This window comes from Arabidopsis lyrata, assembly GCF_000004255.2.
Source record: "Arabidopsis lyrata subsp. lyrata unplaced genomic scaffold ARALYscaffold_2, whole genome shotgun sequence".
In the NCBI taxonomy this organism is placed as follows: domain Eukaryota; kingdom Viridiplantae; phylum Streptophyta; class Magnoliopsida; order Brassicales; family Brassicaceae; genus Arabidopsis; species Arabidopsis lyrata.
The window spans coordinates 17,384,471-17,402,752 of record NW_003302554.1 but is presented as its reverse complement, the minus strand read 5'-3'; the positions used below and the strand labels follow the sequence as shown (position 1 = coordinate 17,402,752).

At 34.9% G+C, this 18,282-nt stretch overlaps 3 protein-coding genes and 1 long non-coding RNA gene across 6 annotated transcripts; 1 reads left to right on the top strand and 3 right to left on the bottom strand.

Moving 5' to 3' along the window:
• The first annotated feature begins 1,410 nt into the window (after positions 1-1,410).
• On the top strand, positions 1,411-2,942 carry LOC9323727 (extensin-1). Its single transcript, XM_021009925.1, has 2 exons — positions 1,411-2,554; positions 2,635-2,942. The coding sequence occupies exon 1, from the start codon at positions 1,447-1,449 to the stop codon at positions 2,530-2,532; it is 1,086 nt and encodes a 361-aa protein (XP_020865584.1). The 5' UTR covers positions 1,411-1,446; the 3' UTR covers positions 2,533-2,554; positions 2,635-2,942.
• Positions 2,943-4,568: 1,626 nt separating this feature from the next.
• LOC9323726 (SKP1-interacting partner 15) lies at positions 4,569-6,228 on the bottom strand. The gene has a single exon (XM_002887616.2). It carries the CDS (start codon positions 5,904-5,906, stop codon positions 4,782-4,784), a length of 1,125 nt encoding a protein of 374 aa, XP_002887662.1. The 5' UTR covers positions 5,907-6,228; the 3' UTR covers positions 4,569-4,781.
• A 1,242-nt stretch (positions 6,229-7,470) lies between these two features.
• LOC110231145 lies at positions 7,471-9,296 on the bottom strand. The gene is made up of 2 exons (XR_002334246.1): positions 8,464-9,296; positions 7,471-8,367 (listed from the first exon to the last, which is right to left on the bottom strand). It is a non-coding gene; the product is annotated as an uncharacterized LOC110231145 (long non-coding RNA).
• A 2,800-nt stretch (positions 9,297-12,096) lies between these two features.
• On the bottom strand, positions 12,097-15,175 carry LOC9325171 (tubby-like F-box protein 1). 3 transcript variants are annotated; one of them, XM_021035406.1, is made up of 5 exons: positions 14,741-15,175; positions 13,577-13,972; positions 13,400-13,487; positions 13,174-13,306; positions 12,097-13,092 (listed from the first exon to the last, which is right to left on the bottom strand). In XM_021035406.1, exons 2-5 carry the CDS (start codon positions 13,934-13,936, stop codon positions 12,300-12,302), a joined length of 1,374 nt encoding a protein of 457 aa, XP_020891065.1. In that variant the 5' UTR covers positions 13,937-13,972; positions 14,741-15,175; the 3' UTR covers positions 12,097-12,299. The 3 variants fall into 3 exon arrangements, with proteins under 3 accessions (XP_020891065.1, XP_020891063.1, XP_020891064.1); XM_021035404.1 differs by having other exon boundaries at positions 13,174-13,487; positions 14,741-14,942; XM_021035405.1 differs by lacking the exon at positions 14,741-15,175 and adding an exon at positions 14,633-14,734 and having other exon boundaries at positions 13,174-13,487.
• Between the last annotated feature and the right edge of the window lie 3,107 nt (positions 15,176-18,282).

Below are 18,282 nucleotides of genomic sequence, written 5' to 3'. Positions count from 1 at the left end.
AAAATCGAAAATTTGATATCCTCCTCCTTGTACATTTCTAAAACACCTGTTCGTGATAATACAATTCCCAATCTGTTAACATTACATGAAAATCAATATAAAATGTCAATATGTTATGGCCTTTCTCGTTGAGTTGTTTTACATCATTCACAATTAAGTAGCTAAAACAAAATTCACCTTAAGTTAAAATATCTTGTCTTAAGATCGTAAAACGTATTTAGGTTTTGATAATTAGAAAATGAGATGGCGGATGAATCAGAGTAATGACAAAAGAAACGTGTTATAAAATTTATGAATCAAAACCCAAACACAAAAGTAAAAATTAATCAAAGATTTGACTGTCACCGGCACGAGAGAGAATCCAGAACATGACGGACCACTTTCTACTTCAATGTTCCTTCTATAGTCAACTAGGCCGCCTATCTTTAAGACTTTAACGCGTTGTTTCTTTTTGTGCTATATACATTTTCTTTTATTCAGTTACTAAAAAGAAAAATAGAATTCTTGATAGAAAACTTTAACATGTAACTAATAAGATAATTTGGTATCTTAATTAGTTTTCATTCATCACTGCCTAAATCTTTCAATACATTATTTTGGGTACTTGAGAAACCACAACATGTCATGCATTGAAATACAAAATAGGTTATTACTTATTTTGTCTCATGGGAAGTTAAATAACCTTGAGATTATTTTGTGGATTATGCAAACATTGTAGAGATATAATTAAAGTTATTATCCGAATGCAGACGTTGCAAAAATGTGTACACAACTACACATAATACATTTAACATTTTTGCCCAAAGAAATGTGTATCTATATTCCAAATTTTAGAGGTTTTTGCATATTTATCATATGATCATATCATATCATATGGCTAAGTTTCTATAATTTCATGTGCTGTTAAATGAAGTAACTGTTAACATTTACTATACTCAGAAATGGATGTGTTATACATCCTCTCATATTTTCCCTCTTTTAGGGTGATCAAATCTTGTAATTTTGTTTGGTTAACGTATATCATAGTTAAATTGTGTTAGCTTTAGATTTTTGTTTTCTTCTTTTTTGTTGGTATAATTCTGTTAGCTTTAGATTCAATGTTCTCTATAGTCTATATTATATTCTGGTATCCGTATTATACGTTCGGAACATGCAGAAGTACATGTCGATCAACTACGACCAAAAATAATTCTTACCAAAATTAATAGAAGGGAAGAAGATAATCAATAATGAAACCCGAGCGAGGGACACTAACCACATTTTCTTTCTTTTGTATTATTAATATAGTCAATGTCTTTTTTGTATTGCTTACACACAACACGACACAAATTTACTACCATGAGAGATACTAGTAAAAAAGGATAAAATGTGAAAATGAGAAGCTATATAAAGGGTGCTAAGGGGAGAGAGTAAGAGCATCAAACACAAAGCAAAACACATAACAAAATGGGGTCACCAATGGCCTCTTTCCTTGTCTTAGCATTCTCCCTTGCTTTTGTCTCTCAAACCACTGCAAATTACTTCTACTCTTCCCCTCCTCCACCGGTTAAGCATTACTCGCCTCCTCCGGTTTACAAGTCTCCACCACCACCGGTTAAACACTACTCGCCTCCTCCCGTTTACAAGTCTCCACCACCACCGGTTAAGCACTACTCGCCTCCTCCCGTTTACAAGTCTCCACCACCACCGGTTAAGCACTACTCCCCTCCTCCCGTTTACAAGTCTCCACCCCCACCGGTTAAGCATTACTCGCCTCCTCCCGTTTACAAGTCTCCACCACCACCGGTTAAGTACTACTCGCCTCCTCCCGTTTACAAGTCTCCACCACCACCGGTTAAGCACTACTCCCCTCCTCCGGTTTACAAGTCTCCACCCCCACCGGTTAAGCATTACTCGCCTCCTCCGGTTTACAAGTCTCCCCCACCACCGGTTAAGTACTACTCGCCTCCTCCCGTTTACAAGTCTCCCCCACCACCGGTTAAGCACTACTCCCCTCCTCCGGTTTACAAGTCTCCCCCACCACCGGTTAAGCACTACTCCCCTCCTCCCGTTTACAAGTCTGCCCCACCACCGGTTAAGTACTACTCTCCTCCTCCGGTTTACAAGTCTCCACCACCACCGGTGAAGCACTACTCCCCTCCTCCAGTTTACAAGTCTCCCCCACCACCGGTTAAGCATTACTCCCCTCCTCCAGTTTACAAGTCTCCACCACCACCGGTTCACTACTCTCCTCCTCCCGTAGTATACCATTCACCACCACCACCGGTTCACTACTCTCCTCCTCCAGTAGTATACCACTCCCCACCACCACCGGTTCACTACTCTCCTCCTCCCGTAGTATACCACTCCCCACCACCACCCAAGAAGCACTATGAATACAAATCTCCTCCTCCTCCGGTCCATTACTCTCCCCCTCCGGTTTACCATTCTCCTCCCCCTCCGGTGTACCATTCTCCTCCTCCTCCGGTACACCACTACTCACCTCCACACCAACCCTACCTTTACAAATCCCCACCTCCTCCTCACTACTAGATTACTTAATCGTCTACTAATGGTAATTCTTATTTCTCATACTTTACAATGCGACGCCTCAATAAAATTTTATGTGCTAACATATCTCATATATTCTTGCAGGAGTCGACGACGGTACACAAGAAAACAAAGAATCGTTTGATGATATAATAAAAGACACAAGATCATTGACGAGAAAATTGAAACGGATATACATAAGTCTAAAGAGAAAGTTTCCCATTTTAATGTCTTTTCTTTATTTCTAAATACGTTATATTGTAATAAACTTCAAACATGTTAATGAGTGTTGTCCCTTCTCATGCATGCAAATCAGTTATATGTTTGTAAGTTGAAGTCATGTTATTTTGCTTCAAATCCGTCAGTTTCAAAGTTTGATTGTTCAATTGAATAAAAGTATAAGTTTCGTTTCATTTCTCCTACACCACTATCCCATTTCAATCAGCAGAAATTCTTAAAATGAATCATCATGTTAAGTCCCCATTTAATTAAATGATTAGTATATAATTAATTTCTCTATAAGCATATATAGATAAACAGAAACATCATCGGAGGAAACTGAAAACGCGTGTATCGGTTTAAACTCAGAGGATATAGTGGAACTAGTTAACAGTCGTCGTACTTCTGTATATATTATATACGTACAACCTCTTAAGTCTTAGTTTGGACCAGACACAAACAAACAAAAACCGAGTTTGTTTGTTGACGGTAAAAGATCATATTATTTCCTTGGCTCTAACAGAATCGCAATTGACTTATGCCGTACCGTGTAATACCTATGTCACGTGCCTTTCCTCTTGTTTCTCAGAACAAAGCAAACTTTTTGTTCCACTAGGCAAGCAAGTCTACGTACCTATTAGCTTATTTCTTACTTAGTAACTCGGCTTGGGTAAAAGACTATACATTCTCGTTTTTTCTTTTTATATGTTTTTGTTTCTTCTGTAATTCTGTATTTGTATTCATCATTGTTTTTGTATTTTCTTAATTTTTCTGATGTATCAATTACAATCAATTTATTCATTTGAAACAAGAGTGGTGGTATATGTCTACATTATTTATTTGGTCACCTTAGCTATATTGGAAAAAGTAGGCAGGTCTTCATACTTGTTGTCTTGAATTATTTAAGTTGTTAGAGAGCAAATCATAAGAGTACGGTGTATTTGACTATAGCAAAATTATATTTTTTGTAAAAATAAGACATGTATAGTGTACATACATGTTTGTCCGTTTATAATCTACATATTATTGTCGTGTTTTTCGTATATTATATGTTTCACTCGGATTTTGGACTTAAACTTAAATTATGTCCTTTCTTTTTCATCTTTTTAATCTTTCCATAATCCATACATTATCTCTTTCCATCCGCAGTGGTTTATATTACTAATTTCAGAAAATCAATAATTTCAATATGAAAGCCGAACCAATTAATTTTTAATTTCAGCAGCATTTTCCCCCAAAAAAGCCCTAATCTTACATCCCGAGGATCAAATAACAATCTTAGATACTATATGTTTCTCAACTTTGATGGCCGCATTGTGATGATTTAGTTCGATCATCTATAGAATGAAACATAATGGCTCATGACACATTGCCTAAATTATGGACCCATTTTGACTTATGTGACAGAAAATATCATTAGTTATGAGCAAATCTGCATCATGAAGCACCTTCCTTCAGTTTCAAGCTAATGATATCATCATTGATATAATGTATGAAGTAATTAAATCAAACATACATATGATTGGTGTCAGAGTTGACTAAGAAGGAGATCAATTTCAATGGACAAGAAATTGCTTGGTGACATCAAAAGTGAATGATTCTCTCTATACGGATATATGTTCGGAACCACCTAGAAAGATAGTACATAGTGTAGTACAATCGCGATCAAGCACAATTAAGAAACCAGAGCTTTCTTTTTGTTGTCTAGAGTTCAGGTGAAACTGAGATGTTTTAAGGATTCAAAGAGGAAAAAATGTTGAAAAATGTTTGAAGCTTAAGATGATCACATATCAAAGCTTGAAGCTTAAGGCAATCACAAAGCAAGACTAGAATCATAGCACATTCCATTTAACAGTTTTACCAACGTCAGGATTACACGAAAACAAACACAAAACACATCGTGAAACAGCAGTAACAACAAAGAAGCAGAAACAATCATACAGAAATCAGCAAATAATCGTAAACAGAGATATAGATATTCCTTCCTCCTATTGGAATGCGCAAAAAACACAAACGCACCTTCTTCTTTTTTGTCATGGCATCATTGTAAGCTTAGCATCAAACACAAAACCTCGACACAATCCATCTGCATAACCAGGGACACCATCAATCCATCTCCAACCTTCCCAACAATCCCACATTGCAAGCTTCCCCATTCTTTTAGCAGAGAAGTAAACCCTATCTCCACCTCCGAAAACTTTGAACTTACTCGATTCTTGAAAACCTCGGTACATCTCTAACGGCATTCTACCTGCTTCTTCCCATTCCAAGCTTTCTAAATCCAACCTAAGTATCAGAATAGTCGAACAAGCCGGGTTCAACGAAAACGTCGATTTCAATCCACCAATCATCAGAAGCTTAGAGTCTCCGTTACCGCGCAACAAACGTGGTCGTTTAATGATATCGAATATATCACCCCATTCATGTTTCTCCAAGCAAACCCAATTGGTATGAGTGATTGTGAGATTCGTCAATTTACATGAGAAAAGCTTCCATTGGCTTCTCCATGGAGAGCCAACATCACACAATGCGAAAACCGAGCTCGACATTAACACAGGACTTCTAGGTTTCGATGGTAAATTCGATGAGAATTTGAACCATTGATTAGCAACTACAGTACCTGAGTAATACAACGCAGCGAGCTCAGTGAGCACCATGACTCGATTAACCGAATCAACAAGAACAGTACCATGGCGTGACCAAGCCGAGCCAAGCTGAGGCAAAACCTTAAACTGACGAGTCAATGGATTACAAGCGACGAGCGATTTGCTAGACTCAGCTAAATCAATCGAATCTCCCCAAAGATAGATCAATCCGCTAGAAGAAGCTACAGGCTGAGGAGATCGGAAAGGGAGGAAATCGAGATTGAATCTGAACCATTGATTCTGCTCTGGATCGTATACATGGATGTACGGTCGGATGTTCGTGGCGTGTCCGTTTCCGCTGTGACGGTGACTGTGGTGGTGATGAGGAGGTCGGAGAGCGAGTAGATTCAACGGCGGACGAGTTGAGATGATCTCTATGAAGCATTGAGAGGTCAAAAGCTGGTTAAAGAACTTGCACACGGATCTGCAAACCATGATATCACGGAGGGGAAGAGATGAGAAGATCTGGTGGAGAGAATCCGGTGGAAGACGGTTGATCGGAGACGATTCCATGGTTGTCTCTTCCTCCTCCTCCTCCGTTGGTTTGCGGCGGCGGAGAGAAATGGTCTAATCGAGATTTGTTGGAAAACTTAAGGGTAAAATGGGAAAAGTAAGAGAATTCGCCGTTGTATGCGTTGTCATTGGTTGCGATTTTGGGTATTGTAATGAGAGTGGTGAAGAAAAGGGAATAATTTATAGTTCCCATTTTGTCCTTGGTTTTGCTTAATGCGCTGAGTCACCTACTTGTCTGGTTATCATTTGAATATTTCATAATTGACTATTTTTTTTTCTTTGTTAATTTTTTTTAATTATAAAGTTTTTGTTATTAGAAAGACTCGACATACGCATTTTTCAGAGATTCATAATTGTTTAAACCTACTTAACATTATTAATTTATTAGCAATCAATAATTTGTAGAGCATGGAAGGGCACAACTTCCACCATATCTAGTTACCTACAAAAAGAAAATAGTGGTACTATACTACTGTTATAGTATTGATATATCGTGTACATCTTCTTCTTGTCAGCTCAAATGTGAGACAGTGAATACAAGGTTATTGTAGTTTTTGATCTTCTTCATCAGAGAGGGTACTTATGTTTTTGATCTTCATTGAAGGTTGCACCTGAGTTTTGCAGCCTGAGCCTTTGGCCTTTCTTGGAAATGTCAAGTTCAATTCAAGTTTTTAGAACTGTAAACCATAAGCCACTTCGTCTAGGAATACCAGTAGAAAAGAGACAAACGCATACATCCACAAAGTCTAATCGACTTGTAAATGGACTAGTAACAAGTTTGAGGGAAAAAAGAAAGAGAAAAATGCAAATTAAATGCTGAAATGATTACGTCGTTTCATTACGTCGTTTTTAATCCCCAACTTTTCCTGAAATGATTTAAATGCTGAACTTTCTTTGACTTTCCAGTTAAATGCCAAACTTTGTTTGACTTTGCCATTTAAGACCCGACGTTAAGTCGATTAACGGAGTAATTAAACGCCGATTAAATGTTGTTAACAGCTAGATTGAATTAAAACAATGTTGTTTCTAACATACATCAACAACGTCGTTTTCTCAATTTACAAAACCCAAATTCGATTTCATTTGCCCCAAACCAAAAAATCCCCAAATACATAACCCTAGTAATTGATTACACTTTGACGGCACACCACGGACTCCGACAACGTTCGATGTTATAGAACTTGAACTCATTATAACAAGTTGAGAGAATCACAAGAATGAATCCAAAAGAGAATGAGTAAATCCCAGAAGAGAATGAAAGAAATCTGAAGCTTTCGATTTCTAGGGTTATGGGTTTGGAGATTTTGCGATTTGGGGCAAATGAGTTTGATTGGGGTTTTGTAAATTCAAAAAACGACGTCGTTTATGTGTATTAAAACAGCATCGTTTTAATTTAAGAGAAGCTGTTAACGGCATTTAATCAGCGTTTAATTGTTCTGTTAATCGACTTAACGTCGGGCCTTAAATGACAAATTTCAGGCAAATTTGGAGATTAAAAACGACTCAATAAAACAATTCAGCATTTAATTGGCATTTATTGGCATTTTTCCCGAAAAAGAAAGAATAGACAAGTTCAATACTTTTGTTTTTAATATATAAAAAAATAAAGAGTTTACACAGTCCCGCATTGTTTAAAACAAAGTCGACGGTTTAGAGAAGAACCTAACAACCTCAATAGTCAAGTTCAGTACCATGGGCTTGTAAATTGTAATCCAGCGGAGGAAAAATGATTGTATATTGGAACCAACTAGTTGATCTGGACGTCTATTCGTCGCACGTTCCAAGTTTGAACGAGGCGTGTAGTTCACCCGGCTCCGAACCATGTGACTTTTGCCACATACTCCAACACTAGGTCACGACAAATGATCAAACTTGGTAAGAAGCTCAAGATTCTCTTTTACAAGATGTGCCTCCGGTGATAAAAGACTTTACACGCCTCATACATTTTACCTTCAGGCTCAAGCCGTTAGGCAAATGCTTAAACAGAAAAGTTTATAATATTTGTCTAAACAAACTCAAACGTTGCTCCAAACTTTCATCGACTACGATTTAATTTTATGAGAACAACAATCGCCACATTATAACCCAAAATTTCTAACTACTTCACAAAATAGGTCGTTTTAACTTTTCAACAAAGAAGACAAAAAAACAAAACACAGAGAATAAAGCCCTCTGGTCTTAGTGACAATGGTTTTAAAACTTGGTCATACATGGCACAACGCATTGGCTTCCTCTATGCCAAAGACCCTTAACATCATCATCCCCATTGCTGCAACCATCCATGTATGTATGTATATATATATATATATAGAGAGAGAGAGAGAGAGAGAAAGAGAGAGAGAGAGAGAGAGAGAGAGAGAGAGAAGCAGGAGCAGCAATAAAGATGACGAGTTTCAGCAAGAAACAACCAAGCGGCACCACTCAAACTCATTAGAGTCATCATCACAGGGCTTAACATTCTCTAAAAAACAACAACAAACAATGATTAACCATATCTATACCAAACACCAAAACTACAAATCTTAGTAATAAAAGAAAACAATCCCTCAGTACTCACAAAATCAGTCATATGCGGCGCATCAAAAACCAGTTCTCAAATTGACCCGTAGTTACCATTGCAAGAAACCAGTAGTAGCAGCAGCAGCAGAGAAATACGAGGAAGAAGAAGAAGAAGAAGAGATGGTGTCAATGATGATGATGATAATGATGATGTAGAGCAACAATGGTAACTACGAGAACAAAATTCAAAAACCAGGGCACCACTCAGAATTTGAGTTTTTCACATCAGTGGGCAAAAAAACCACAGAAACACAAAAGATAAAAACTGAAACTTAAAAGAAAAAGCCCTCAGATCTCATAGCTATAAATCTGATCATTCACGGCTTAAAGTAAATGAATAAAATCCAGCAACCTTAAAAAAGCCCTGAACACCACCGTTTCGCATCCGACGAACCTGTGTGGTGGATAGATGATAATGGTGGAAGTGTGCGCGTGTGATTGTTGTCGACGGCGAAACGACAGCGTTCAAGGCTTTTAGGTTAAAACAACACGCCGGAGATTACCCAAATACAACCGCTCTATAACATAATTTTATGCATCATTGGGCAAATCAAACAACAATAACAAACAAAAACTGCAGAACTATTTGAGGACGATCGGACTCAAACCCATTACCAACAAAGATTTTGAAAAACTAGAAGCAATAAAGAAAAACCATTACCAAACTAAGTTTCGACAAACTAGAACCAGAAATTAGCTAATCGGCGAGAAGAAAGCGAGAAAACAGATCTGGGATTGAACTTTGAAGCTTAGATAAAGACGATGAAATTAGGGCTTCAGATGGTGAATGACGATTATACCCTTGTTATTGATATTGTAGATAATTAGGTTCATGGGCTTTTGAGGTTTTAATCCATAAGTGTAAAGCCCATTATGATTTAGGTTTTTCTTTACATATACAGAATCTTTTTAGACAGAAGCATTCTTTCTCTTCTCTTGTGTTTACGCAGGACCGGCCCTGAAACATGGCTTGAGCCCAAAAAAATTGGTCCCTAATTTTATATTTGTTTGCAACAAAGGTCCTAAAGTTTACAAAAGTTTAAAACTTACTTATATATTTAAGAAAATGTTAAAAACTCCTCCAAAATTTTGCTTTGGCCTAAAATTTCAGGGCCGACCCTGTCGTTACGGTTTTGAATTCTAATCATGGTGGGGAAGTGAAAGATGATGAATATATAAGACAACTCTTATTTGTTGTTTTACTACCAATTCAAGAAACCAAGGGCTTCACGATTAATTGGGAGCAATATGATTATGCGTTCCATATTAGATCATTGGATCATTCACCATGCACAACTTATTAGCCAGAAAAAAAAAACAATGCTGAATTGATTCATGAGGCGACACTTTTTGCTATTGAGAAACACAGCAAAGTTAAGTGAACAAAACTTGTGTTTGTTGAGCATGTACAACCAAGTTACAAATATGTTGCTGGTCTTCTCTATTGGTTAACATTTTGGGCTATAGATATGGACGAAGAGTCGAAAATCTATCAAGCGAAAGTGTGGCGCCTCGGAAAACAGTTTGATATTCCTATTTTCAGGCTAAAAGCATCTCCAATGCGCATCTCTATAATTTTCTCTATTTTAGAGGAGATTTTGCTCCAATGTATGCCTCTAAAATAGAAAGAGACATTGGATTACTCTATATATAGAGGCATACATTGTCTCTTTCCTCTATTTTAGAGGGATACATTGGACCAAATCTCCTCAAAAGTAGAGAAAGGGCATTGGAGATGGTCTTAAGCCGCGGAAAACATTGGATTAACAATTTAAACTTTTGTTTTGTTTTTACTTGTGGTTTTTTTGTGCTTGTTTTAAGCAAATCTTACAAATTAAATCACTATATTGCATGTTTTGGTCCTTGTACTAGAATTTAGTATGCAAAACGCTGACAACAAGATTACAATACATTATGAGATCGAGTAATCAATCACAACTAGCTTTGGTGGTGTGATTTAGTGCTCCACCACTCTTGTAGCTGACAGTTATTAAACACACAAACCTTATACCGTAATTAATTTAGCGTTCAATATTAAAGTGATCTATAAAGGATAATATTTCATTTTCAAACTACGATTCATAACACACTTTCTTGATTAAGATTGTTAGAAGAAAACAATCTTAATGTTTTTTCCAAAAACTTCCAAAAGAAAACGAATAATATCTGACCAAGGAAAACAGTACAATTTTATAGACCAATTAGTCTTATGATTTACCTTATCACTTATCATATACTCCCTCCGTTTCAATTTAGTTGTCGTTTTAGGATTTAAATTTTGTTTCATAATAATTGTCGTTTTAGGTTTTCAATGCAAATATTTGGTGAAAATTTCAGTTTTATCCCTACTGTTTTAATGTTTTGGCCAATGAAATTTTTTATAAAATATATTAATAAAGGGTAAAACAAAAAATTTAATGTTTTTTTTAATTTGTGTGAAAAAACCTTAAACGACAACTAAAACGAAACGGAGGGAGTATCTGTTTAGAAAATGAAATTAAAATCTTAACGATCTTTTACTAATCAAAAGCGGCAACTAGGAGCTGAATCACATTGACCCTTTTAAAAACGACTCCGCAGGATGGCCCTTCAAATACATTTTTGCCTTTTGGATCACCAAAATGAGATGAAATTATACTTTGAAATTTTGATTATGTCACATAACTTGATTAATTAAACTATAACTATCGTAGTTAGGTCAATTCTTATTTTAGTTATCCAATCATTTAATTTTCCTCGCAAAAATCCGCACATAGTGGTTGATTTGTTGTTTGATTGGTCCACATCTCCAAAACAAGATCACCAATATTCAATAACAAGTTTAGCTAAACTTTTATGAATTGTGAGGCAAATAAATGAATATCAACAAAAAAAATAGCTAATTCATATTTTTGTTTGTAAAAATAAACACTTTTTCTTTTATCAAATGTGAAAATAAACACAAACATACATATTCCTCGTCATTACTTTTATTTAAACCACCTAACAACTATTAAAGAACTTGAACAAAATCTTTCATAAAGAACGTAAATTTAAAATGATGCGCCAACGTGGGGTGTCTCTCTACTTGATGGACTCTTCACACCATATTCACATACGATTGGTCCTTTAGAATTGTAGAAGAATATAACTAATAAGACAATAGTTTGACACTAATAATAAAAATCTACTACTAATACAATTAAAAATTTCTAAAAAGTAACTATAAATCTCGAAGACAACCATTGAAATCTATGTCATTCACAGACGATAGAGAGAGAGTATTTCTGATCATTCGATGTTTCTACTAACGATAAGTCGCATCGGTTCGTACGTACCACCGTGGTAAGTGGTAACGCAAGAACCGGCGTTCTGCCATGTAGCTTTTTCCGACAAGGAATGCTTGCCGTTTTCTAAAACCTGCTCTGACGTCAAGCCGGCAAGCAGTGTGCTCACTTCTCGGTGTCTGTCATTTGCTCTACCTCCTAAGTCGTACCCTTAACATAATTTCATGTTTATCCATTTTTTTTCTTATTGAAATCTTTTTAAATGTATCAAACTTGTCATCAATGTAAAATGGGAGATATATTTCAACAACCAAATACAGATTTATGATTTCTAGTTATTCTAGTTTTGGGTTTTGACCGTTATGAATACAAATCAAATTATGGATTTGAAAAACCAAACTCAGAATTAACTTTTTGGTTGCACCAATAAACAACATAAGCAGATCAGAATAAATGAAAGCTTTAAAACAAATCTAATTCTGAGATTCTCGGTGAAAAATAAAACACCACGAAACAAGAATCTCCAAAGCAAATCTGAGAACATTACATACAAAGCTGACTTTTTGACTTATTCGCAGGCGAGTTTTGTATCGAAACTGCTTAAACAGATAGCGAAAGCTTGAAACGCTGAGAGCGGATACCGGAAATCCATCGTGAACATGTCTTTTCCCACTTTACCAAACTGCAATATGATCTTGTCGGGACCATCGGTCTGACCCGACGGTTGCGGCTGAGTTAGAGGCTGAATTTGAGGTTGAGGTTGCGGTTGAGGCTGGGGCTGAGGTTGGTTTGCAGCAATCAGCTGAAAGTTCTTAACTGATGCGACAGTTACTCGTCCCCTGAAGTTTAAACACCAGCATTGAAGCTGTTCATGCCACCTCGGCGGCTTGTTCTTAAGCACAAGCGGTGGCAAATTCCGCTCTTTCCCTTCTTCTAATACCGCTTCTTCGTCCTCGCCTAACGGGCCGAGAATGTCGGAAAACCGTGCGCTACTAAAATCGTTCGAGTAATCGTAAGTGATTTTTCTTGACGAGGAGGAGGTAATACTGCGGAACGATTCGTCGAGAATAGAGCGCGGGACAATGATATCGGGCTGTCCAGGCACGGTTCCGCCTTCAGCGAGGGAAGAGGCGGGAATTGAGTTCATCGCACAATGCATTCTCCTTGGACCGCGAGTACCAAGAACGTTTAGCTCATAAGAAACCTGCGCAATTTTGTAGCTCCCACCCGGTACTTTGGGAGAGACTCTCTTTGAGTAAAATCTGCGGCTAAGGCCTACCGGTTGGACCACTCGAGCGGTGTTGCTGTTGTATGCAGGTTGTGTATCGTATATTACGAACTTCGTCCCCAGAAAATTAGACCTGCAAAAGAGAAGAGGAAATCACGGATTAAGCTGGAAACTTTCGCTTCTATATGTTTTATAACTAGGCAAAGACTTTTACCTGATTTTGCCAATGTAAGTATTGCTTGATCTCGAAATGGTGTCGGCGTGCATAGAGATCACGTACTCGGTGTAAGTAGTTCTTCTTATGCGTTTTGCAGAAAGAAGGAACTTTCCATTCTCAACCAACAAAGCTGCATAGTAAACATAAAAACAGATTATCGATATGAGGCAGAAAAAAAAAAAGAGAAAGATTTGGAACAAAATCAAATAAAATGATGCTTTACCAGGACTGAGACAAAGGTATAAATGATAAGTCAAGTTAGATTTATCCCTTTTGATAAAGCATTGCATTGTTGCATCTCTTGGTCCCGGCTATAAACACCGAAAAAGAAACTTGAAATCATCAAAAAATTAACCAAAGCATATGTGATTATGACACTAGAAAGAATCGAAAATCTAACCTGTTTAAGCGAAACAGGAAATGTGATTTTGCCCGAGAGCTCGGGACTTTGAACAATCTCTTTGCACATATCTCTCCATGACCTGCACACAGAAGCACAAGCAACCACATGTCTACGAGCAGGCCACACACTTTCGCTCTCTTCAAGTCTTTTGATCACATCGCGCAATAACTCTGGAGGTAGATTCGCCCACGGGGTTTCTTGAATCGTTACTACAAGTTGTTCTTCATGAGAATCTTGAACCGAGCCACGAGATTTCCCACCTTCTTTGTGCAAGCTGCTTAGCTTAAAGTCGAAACTACGCCTCGACAGACTTCCAATACTGTCTCTCACATCACGAACTATGCTGCGGAACGACATTTTCTTTCTCTCTCTCTCTCTCTCTCTCTCAAGGTTCTGGAAGACACAAAAGCAGAGTTTGATTCAAATTCTCAATGATACTTAATAACAAAGCAATGACAGAGAAGAGAAGAAAAGAAGATTCTCATCAATGGACCAAAAGCAGGAAACACCACAGGCTTTTATTAAATTGAAGAAACATTCTTTTGATTCACATTTAGTAAAAAGAGAAGACAACAACTTCAAAATTGAAAGACAGAATTCAAATGAAGAATCTTCTAAAGAAAAAGGAAACAAACAGTCTCTGCCCCCAAGAACAAAGTCTGTTTATTGGTCCCAAAATAATTGAGATCTGATTCCAAGTATAAACCCTCTAAGTATTCTTTGGATTCAATTGAGAAAAGATAAGTCTTTACTACTTCAAGAAGAGAAAACAAAAAAAAAAAAGGAAACTTTCAAGATTTACATAAATCAAGTAGAAACAAAGACTCTAGATTCTCTATCATATAGTAGATCACAAATTAGGGCTTTTCTTATCTAAATCTTTAGTTGATTAAATTGCTCTATAAAGAGATATAGATCTAGAGTTTCATAATCACAGCTTTAAAATTTGACCAATTCTACATGAAACACACACACAGAAGATTGATACTCGAACATAAAAACAGAGAGATCTGTTAATGAATTCGAAGAACAAAAAAGAGAGACACTCCACACCTCAAAATGCTTCCCCCAAAACCCAGAAATGTAAAGAGAACCGTAAAATCAAATCTTGAAACTTTCCAGACGAAACATAAAGAAACTAAAAATTGGGTCAGAACTTACAGAGTTCTGTCTTTGGTTTTCCTCGTCTTCTCCGTTCAAATCCTTTTAAGTTTTTTTTTTTGTCTCGATCTTTGTTTCTCTCTCTAGAAGTTATCTGTCTCGTATAGCACGCGGAAACCAACTACGTTGTCCTCCGCTCCACGAACACGAACACATCTTCAATTTTTTCACTATTTTATTTAATGAAACTGTTTATTACTCTCTTGAGTCTTGACTATATAATATTCTCTGTTTGTGCAAGAAATTTAATTATATAATAATGCTTTTAAATGAAACATAAATTAATGTAAAACAAATAATATCTCCACTGAGCAGAAATTTTTTATATATTCAGCAAGTTGTTTTTAGTCGTTGACCTCCTCTCATTTCTTAAAAAAATATCCCGAAAAACAATTTTGTAGAGATTATCTCTCTAGGTAAGATTTATGTTTCTTTTTATCAAAAAAAAAAAAGATTTATGTTTCTTAACTTGTATGTTGTTGATAACATCTAAATATGTACATGTTTTTTACAAAAAAAAAAAAAGGAAAAGTTGTCATGATGAGTATACCAGAAAATTGATATACAAAATGTGAATACAGAAAATAGTTTAAAGGGTTGTTATATATGGTAGGGTTTACCTACCGTTCTTTGATGAGATTATTCAACTTTGGTTTCTCGTAAAACATTCTTTAAGTGTAGATTAACAAAATATTGATGGCTATCTGCCCAAAGATGAAATAAAATTTGTAACGTTTTCTTAAACCAACTATTCAAACTCTTATTAATATCGAAAGTCACACGAGGTGTTTGGCTGCCAGCCATAATAAATTCATTAGTGCAAATCTATGTGGAAACGACAAGTCTCAAACTCATAAAGCTTTTTTATCCTTTTGTGGCAAATCATATCCCTTTGATTGGACTTCACTTTTATATTTGAATTCCACTATCATTGGCTTTGGTCGATTTCTTCAAACTTCTTAATTATTTGTCAACTTTCATATACCAAAAAAAATCTATTTAACCAATTATTTGATTATTAGTAGAAAAAATGGAAGATTTTTGACAAAAAAAAAAAGGAAAATGGAAGATTGATTACGTGAGAACAAATAGATATGGATAAATGGATAAGGTAAAAAGGCTATTTATTCCATAAATTTGAACGGCTGAGATTGATCAATCCGTGATGAGATTAGTTGAGCAACACACACTCGTCATAAAGACAATTTCTCCATCCAACATAACGTGTAAATACCTACAATACCCCTGATTATGTAGTAATTACTAGTACTACTTACTTATCATTATTAATGTAATGGAGTTTATTTTGTAACAGTGTCATTGAGAATTTTAGATAGATAGATAACAGTATCCGAATATGTAACAGTATTTGGATACTACATATGCAATTATATTATCCGAATTTGTAATGTCGACTATATGTCTATATCATCTGATTTAATTTTTTTATTAACAAAGAACCAAATACAAAGAAAAAAAATATCATTGCGCATAGGTGGAGAAGAAGATGTATTCATTATATTAGAAATTTAAAATACTAGTAGTAAATTATTTATTTATTTGGAATCAATGCTGTGAAAGATTTGCAAGCTAGAAACAACTAATTCCGATTCGAGTTATAAGAAAACGACAAAAAGAATAAATTTCGTGGATTTATGTTTATTTTGGAAAGCGATACGTCGTGGCAGGTAAGGCACATCAAAAAGGTTGACTTTGACCTCAAAAGCCTCGAACTGGTCTGAGATATATAGAGGCTTTAATCTCATATATGGAAAACTGAAATGTAAGGAAAAGCATGGTTAGTGGTAGTTTTTTTGGGTATTTTTTTTTTTTTTTAATATACACTAAACTACTATTTTCAAATTATTCATTAATATTATTTGCTACTAGGACTCAGAACTCCCGTGATGTCGTGGAAGAATATATTTCAAAAATCGTTTAAAAAAATATCAAACGAAAAATCATAATGAATTGTATTAATTTTGAATTTTTTTTAATATCAAATCAATATATATTTTACAAAAATTATGATAAAAAAAACTCTCACAAGCATTTATTAAGTATATGAATATTAGAAAGACATTAATTTGTAACTAAAAAACTATTCCCAAATGCAAAAAAAAAACATCAAATAAACCAAAAGTTACAACGGTTTGATAAATAAACCAAAATATTCAACGTCAAGTAAACCAAATGCTACTATGTTATTAAACGGTAACAATAATTTATTTAAATATATTTTAGTAATTAAATAGTTTTTACAAAATATGAAAAACTTTAACCGAGAGACGTAACCGTAGATATCAAATATACCAAAAGCTGCAACGGTTCGTCAAATATACCATATGTTGTAATGGTTCATCAAATATACTAAAGATTACAATAGTTTGTAAAACAAAACCAAAAGTTGCAATGATTCGTCAAATATCCAAATATCAATGAAATAATTACAATCTCATTTAAATACATTTTAATAATTTTTAATTAAGAATTGAAAAAAATAATTTATGAAAGGTTACACCGACAGTAGATAATTAAATGTTATGAAGATTTATAAAATAAACTTAAAGTGGCAATTATTCATGAAATAAACTAAATGTTGCAAAGGTTCAACTAAATGGTTGCAACCGTTTTATGAAGAGTTACAATAAAAAAATGCAACCGTATAAAACATTTACTCAAATTGCAACTTTCTCAAAAAACATAACGTAAAAAATATTTTTTTAGTTTTAAAAAAAAATAAACGAAATATTGCGATATACCAAAAGTTGCAATGGTTTGTCAAGTTCGTCAAATAAACTAAAGATTACAACGGTTCCTAAAACAAAACCAAAAATTGCAATGATTTTTTAAATAAACTAAATGTTACAACAGTTCAATTAAACGGTTACAATCTCATTTAAATATATTTTGATAATTAAAAAATAAAAATATAAAATATAATAATTTATGAAAAGTTATACCAAAAGACTCGACGGTAGATAATTAAATGTAAATATGCATATATATATAAAATAAACCAAAAAGGTTGTAATTGTTCGTGAAATAAACTAGATATATAAACCAAAGATTACAATTGTTCGTAAAATATACAAAATATTGCAATGATTCTAATAAGCGGTTTCAACTGTTTATGAACAGTTACAATAAAAGGACGCAAACGTTCAGATGTGCAAATGGTATTTATTAGATTGCTATTATATATAGATTATTTGCCTTTTTTATTTGAAAAACTAGTGACATTTAACAAACATTTGTAGTAATGGTTTGTACTAGGATTGTTATTGTGTCACTCACCGAATTTAAATTTGTTATAATGCATGTTGATGAAAAAACTACTGACATTAAAATTTAAATGAAAATCCTAAAGAAATTGCAGATATTTTGGCAGTTTTGTAAACAAGACAATGAAAATGTTGACTATTCATATTAGTTTGGTATAATTTTAAAATCGTTCAATAAATTTTTTTGTATTTGATAATGTAATTTACTTACTGATCTATATTATATCATTATAATCTAGCCATGGTTACAACGAATAC

What these genes read in the sequence shown, in the direction of transcription:
- LOC9323727 (XM_021009925.1), top strand. Translation starts at nt 1,447, where the DNA reads ATGGGGTCACCAATGGCCTCTTTCCTTGTCTTAGCATTCTCCCTTGCT.
- LOC9323726 (XM_002887616.2), bottom strand. Translation starts at nt 5,906, where the DNA reads ATGGAATCGTCTCCGATCAACCGTCTTCCACCGGATTCTCTCCACCAG.
- LOC9325171 (XM_021035404.1), bottom strand. Translation starts at nt 13,936, where the DNA reads ATGTCGTTCCGCAGCATAGTTCGTGATGTGAGAGACAGTATTGGAAGT. An exon ending in TTCCTGTTTCGCTTAAACAG is followed by an intron (nt 13,488 to 13,576) that starts GTTAGATTTTCG and finishes CGGTGTTTATAG; the next exon opens with CCGGGACCAAGAGATGCAAC. An exon ending in ACTTACATTGGCAAAATCAG is followed by an intron (nt 13,093 to 13,173) that starts GTAAAAGTCTTT and finishes TCTCTTTTGCAG; the next exon opens with GTCTAATTTTCTGGGGACGA.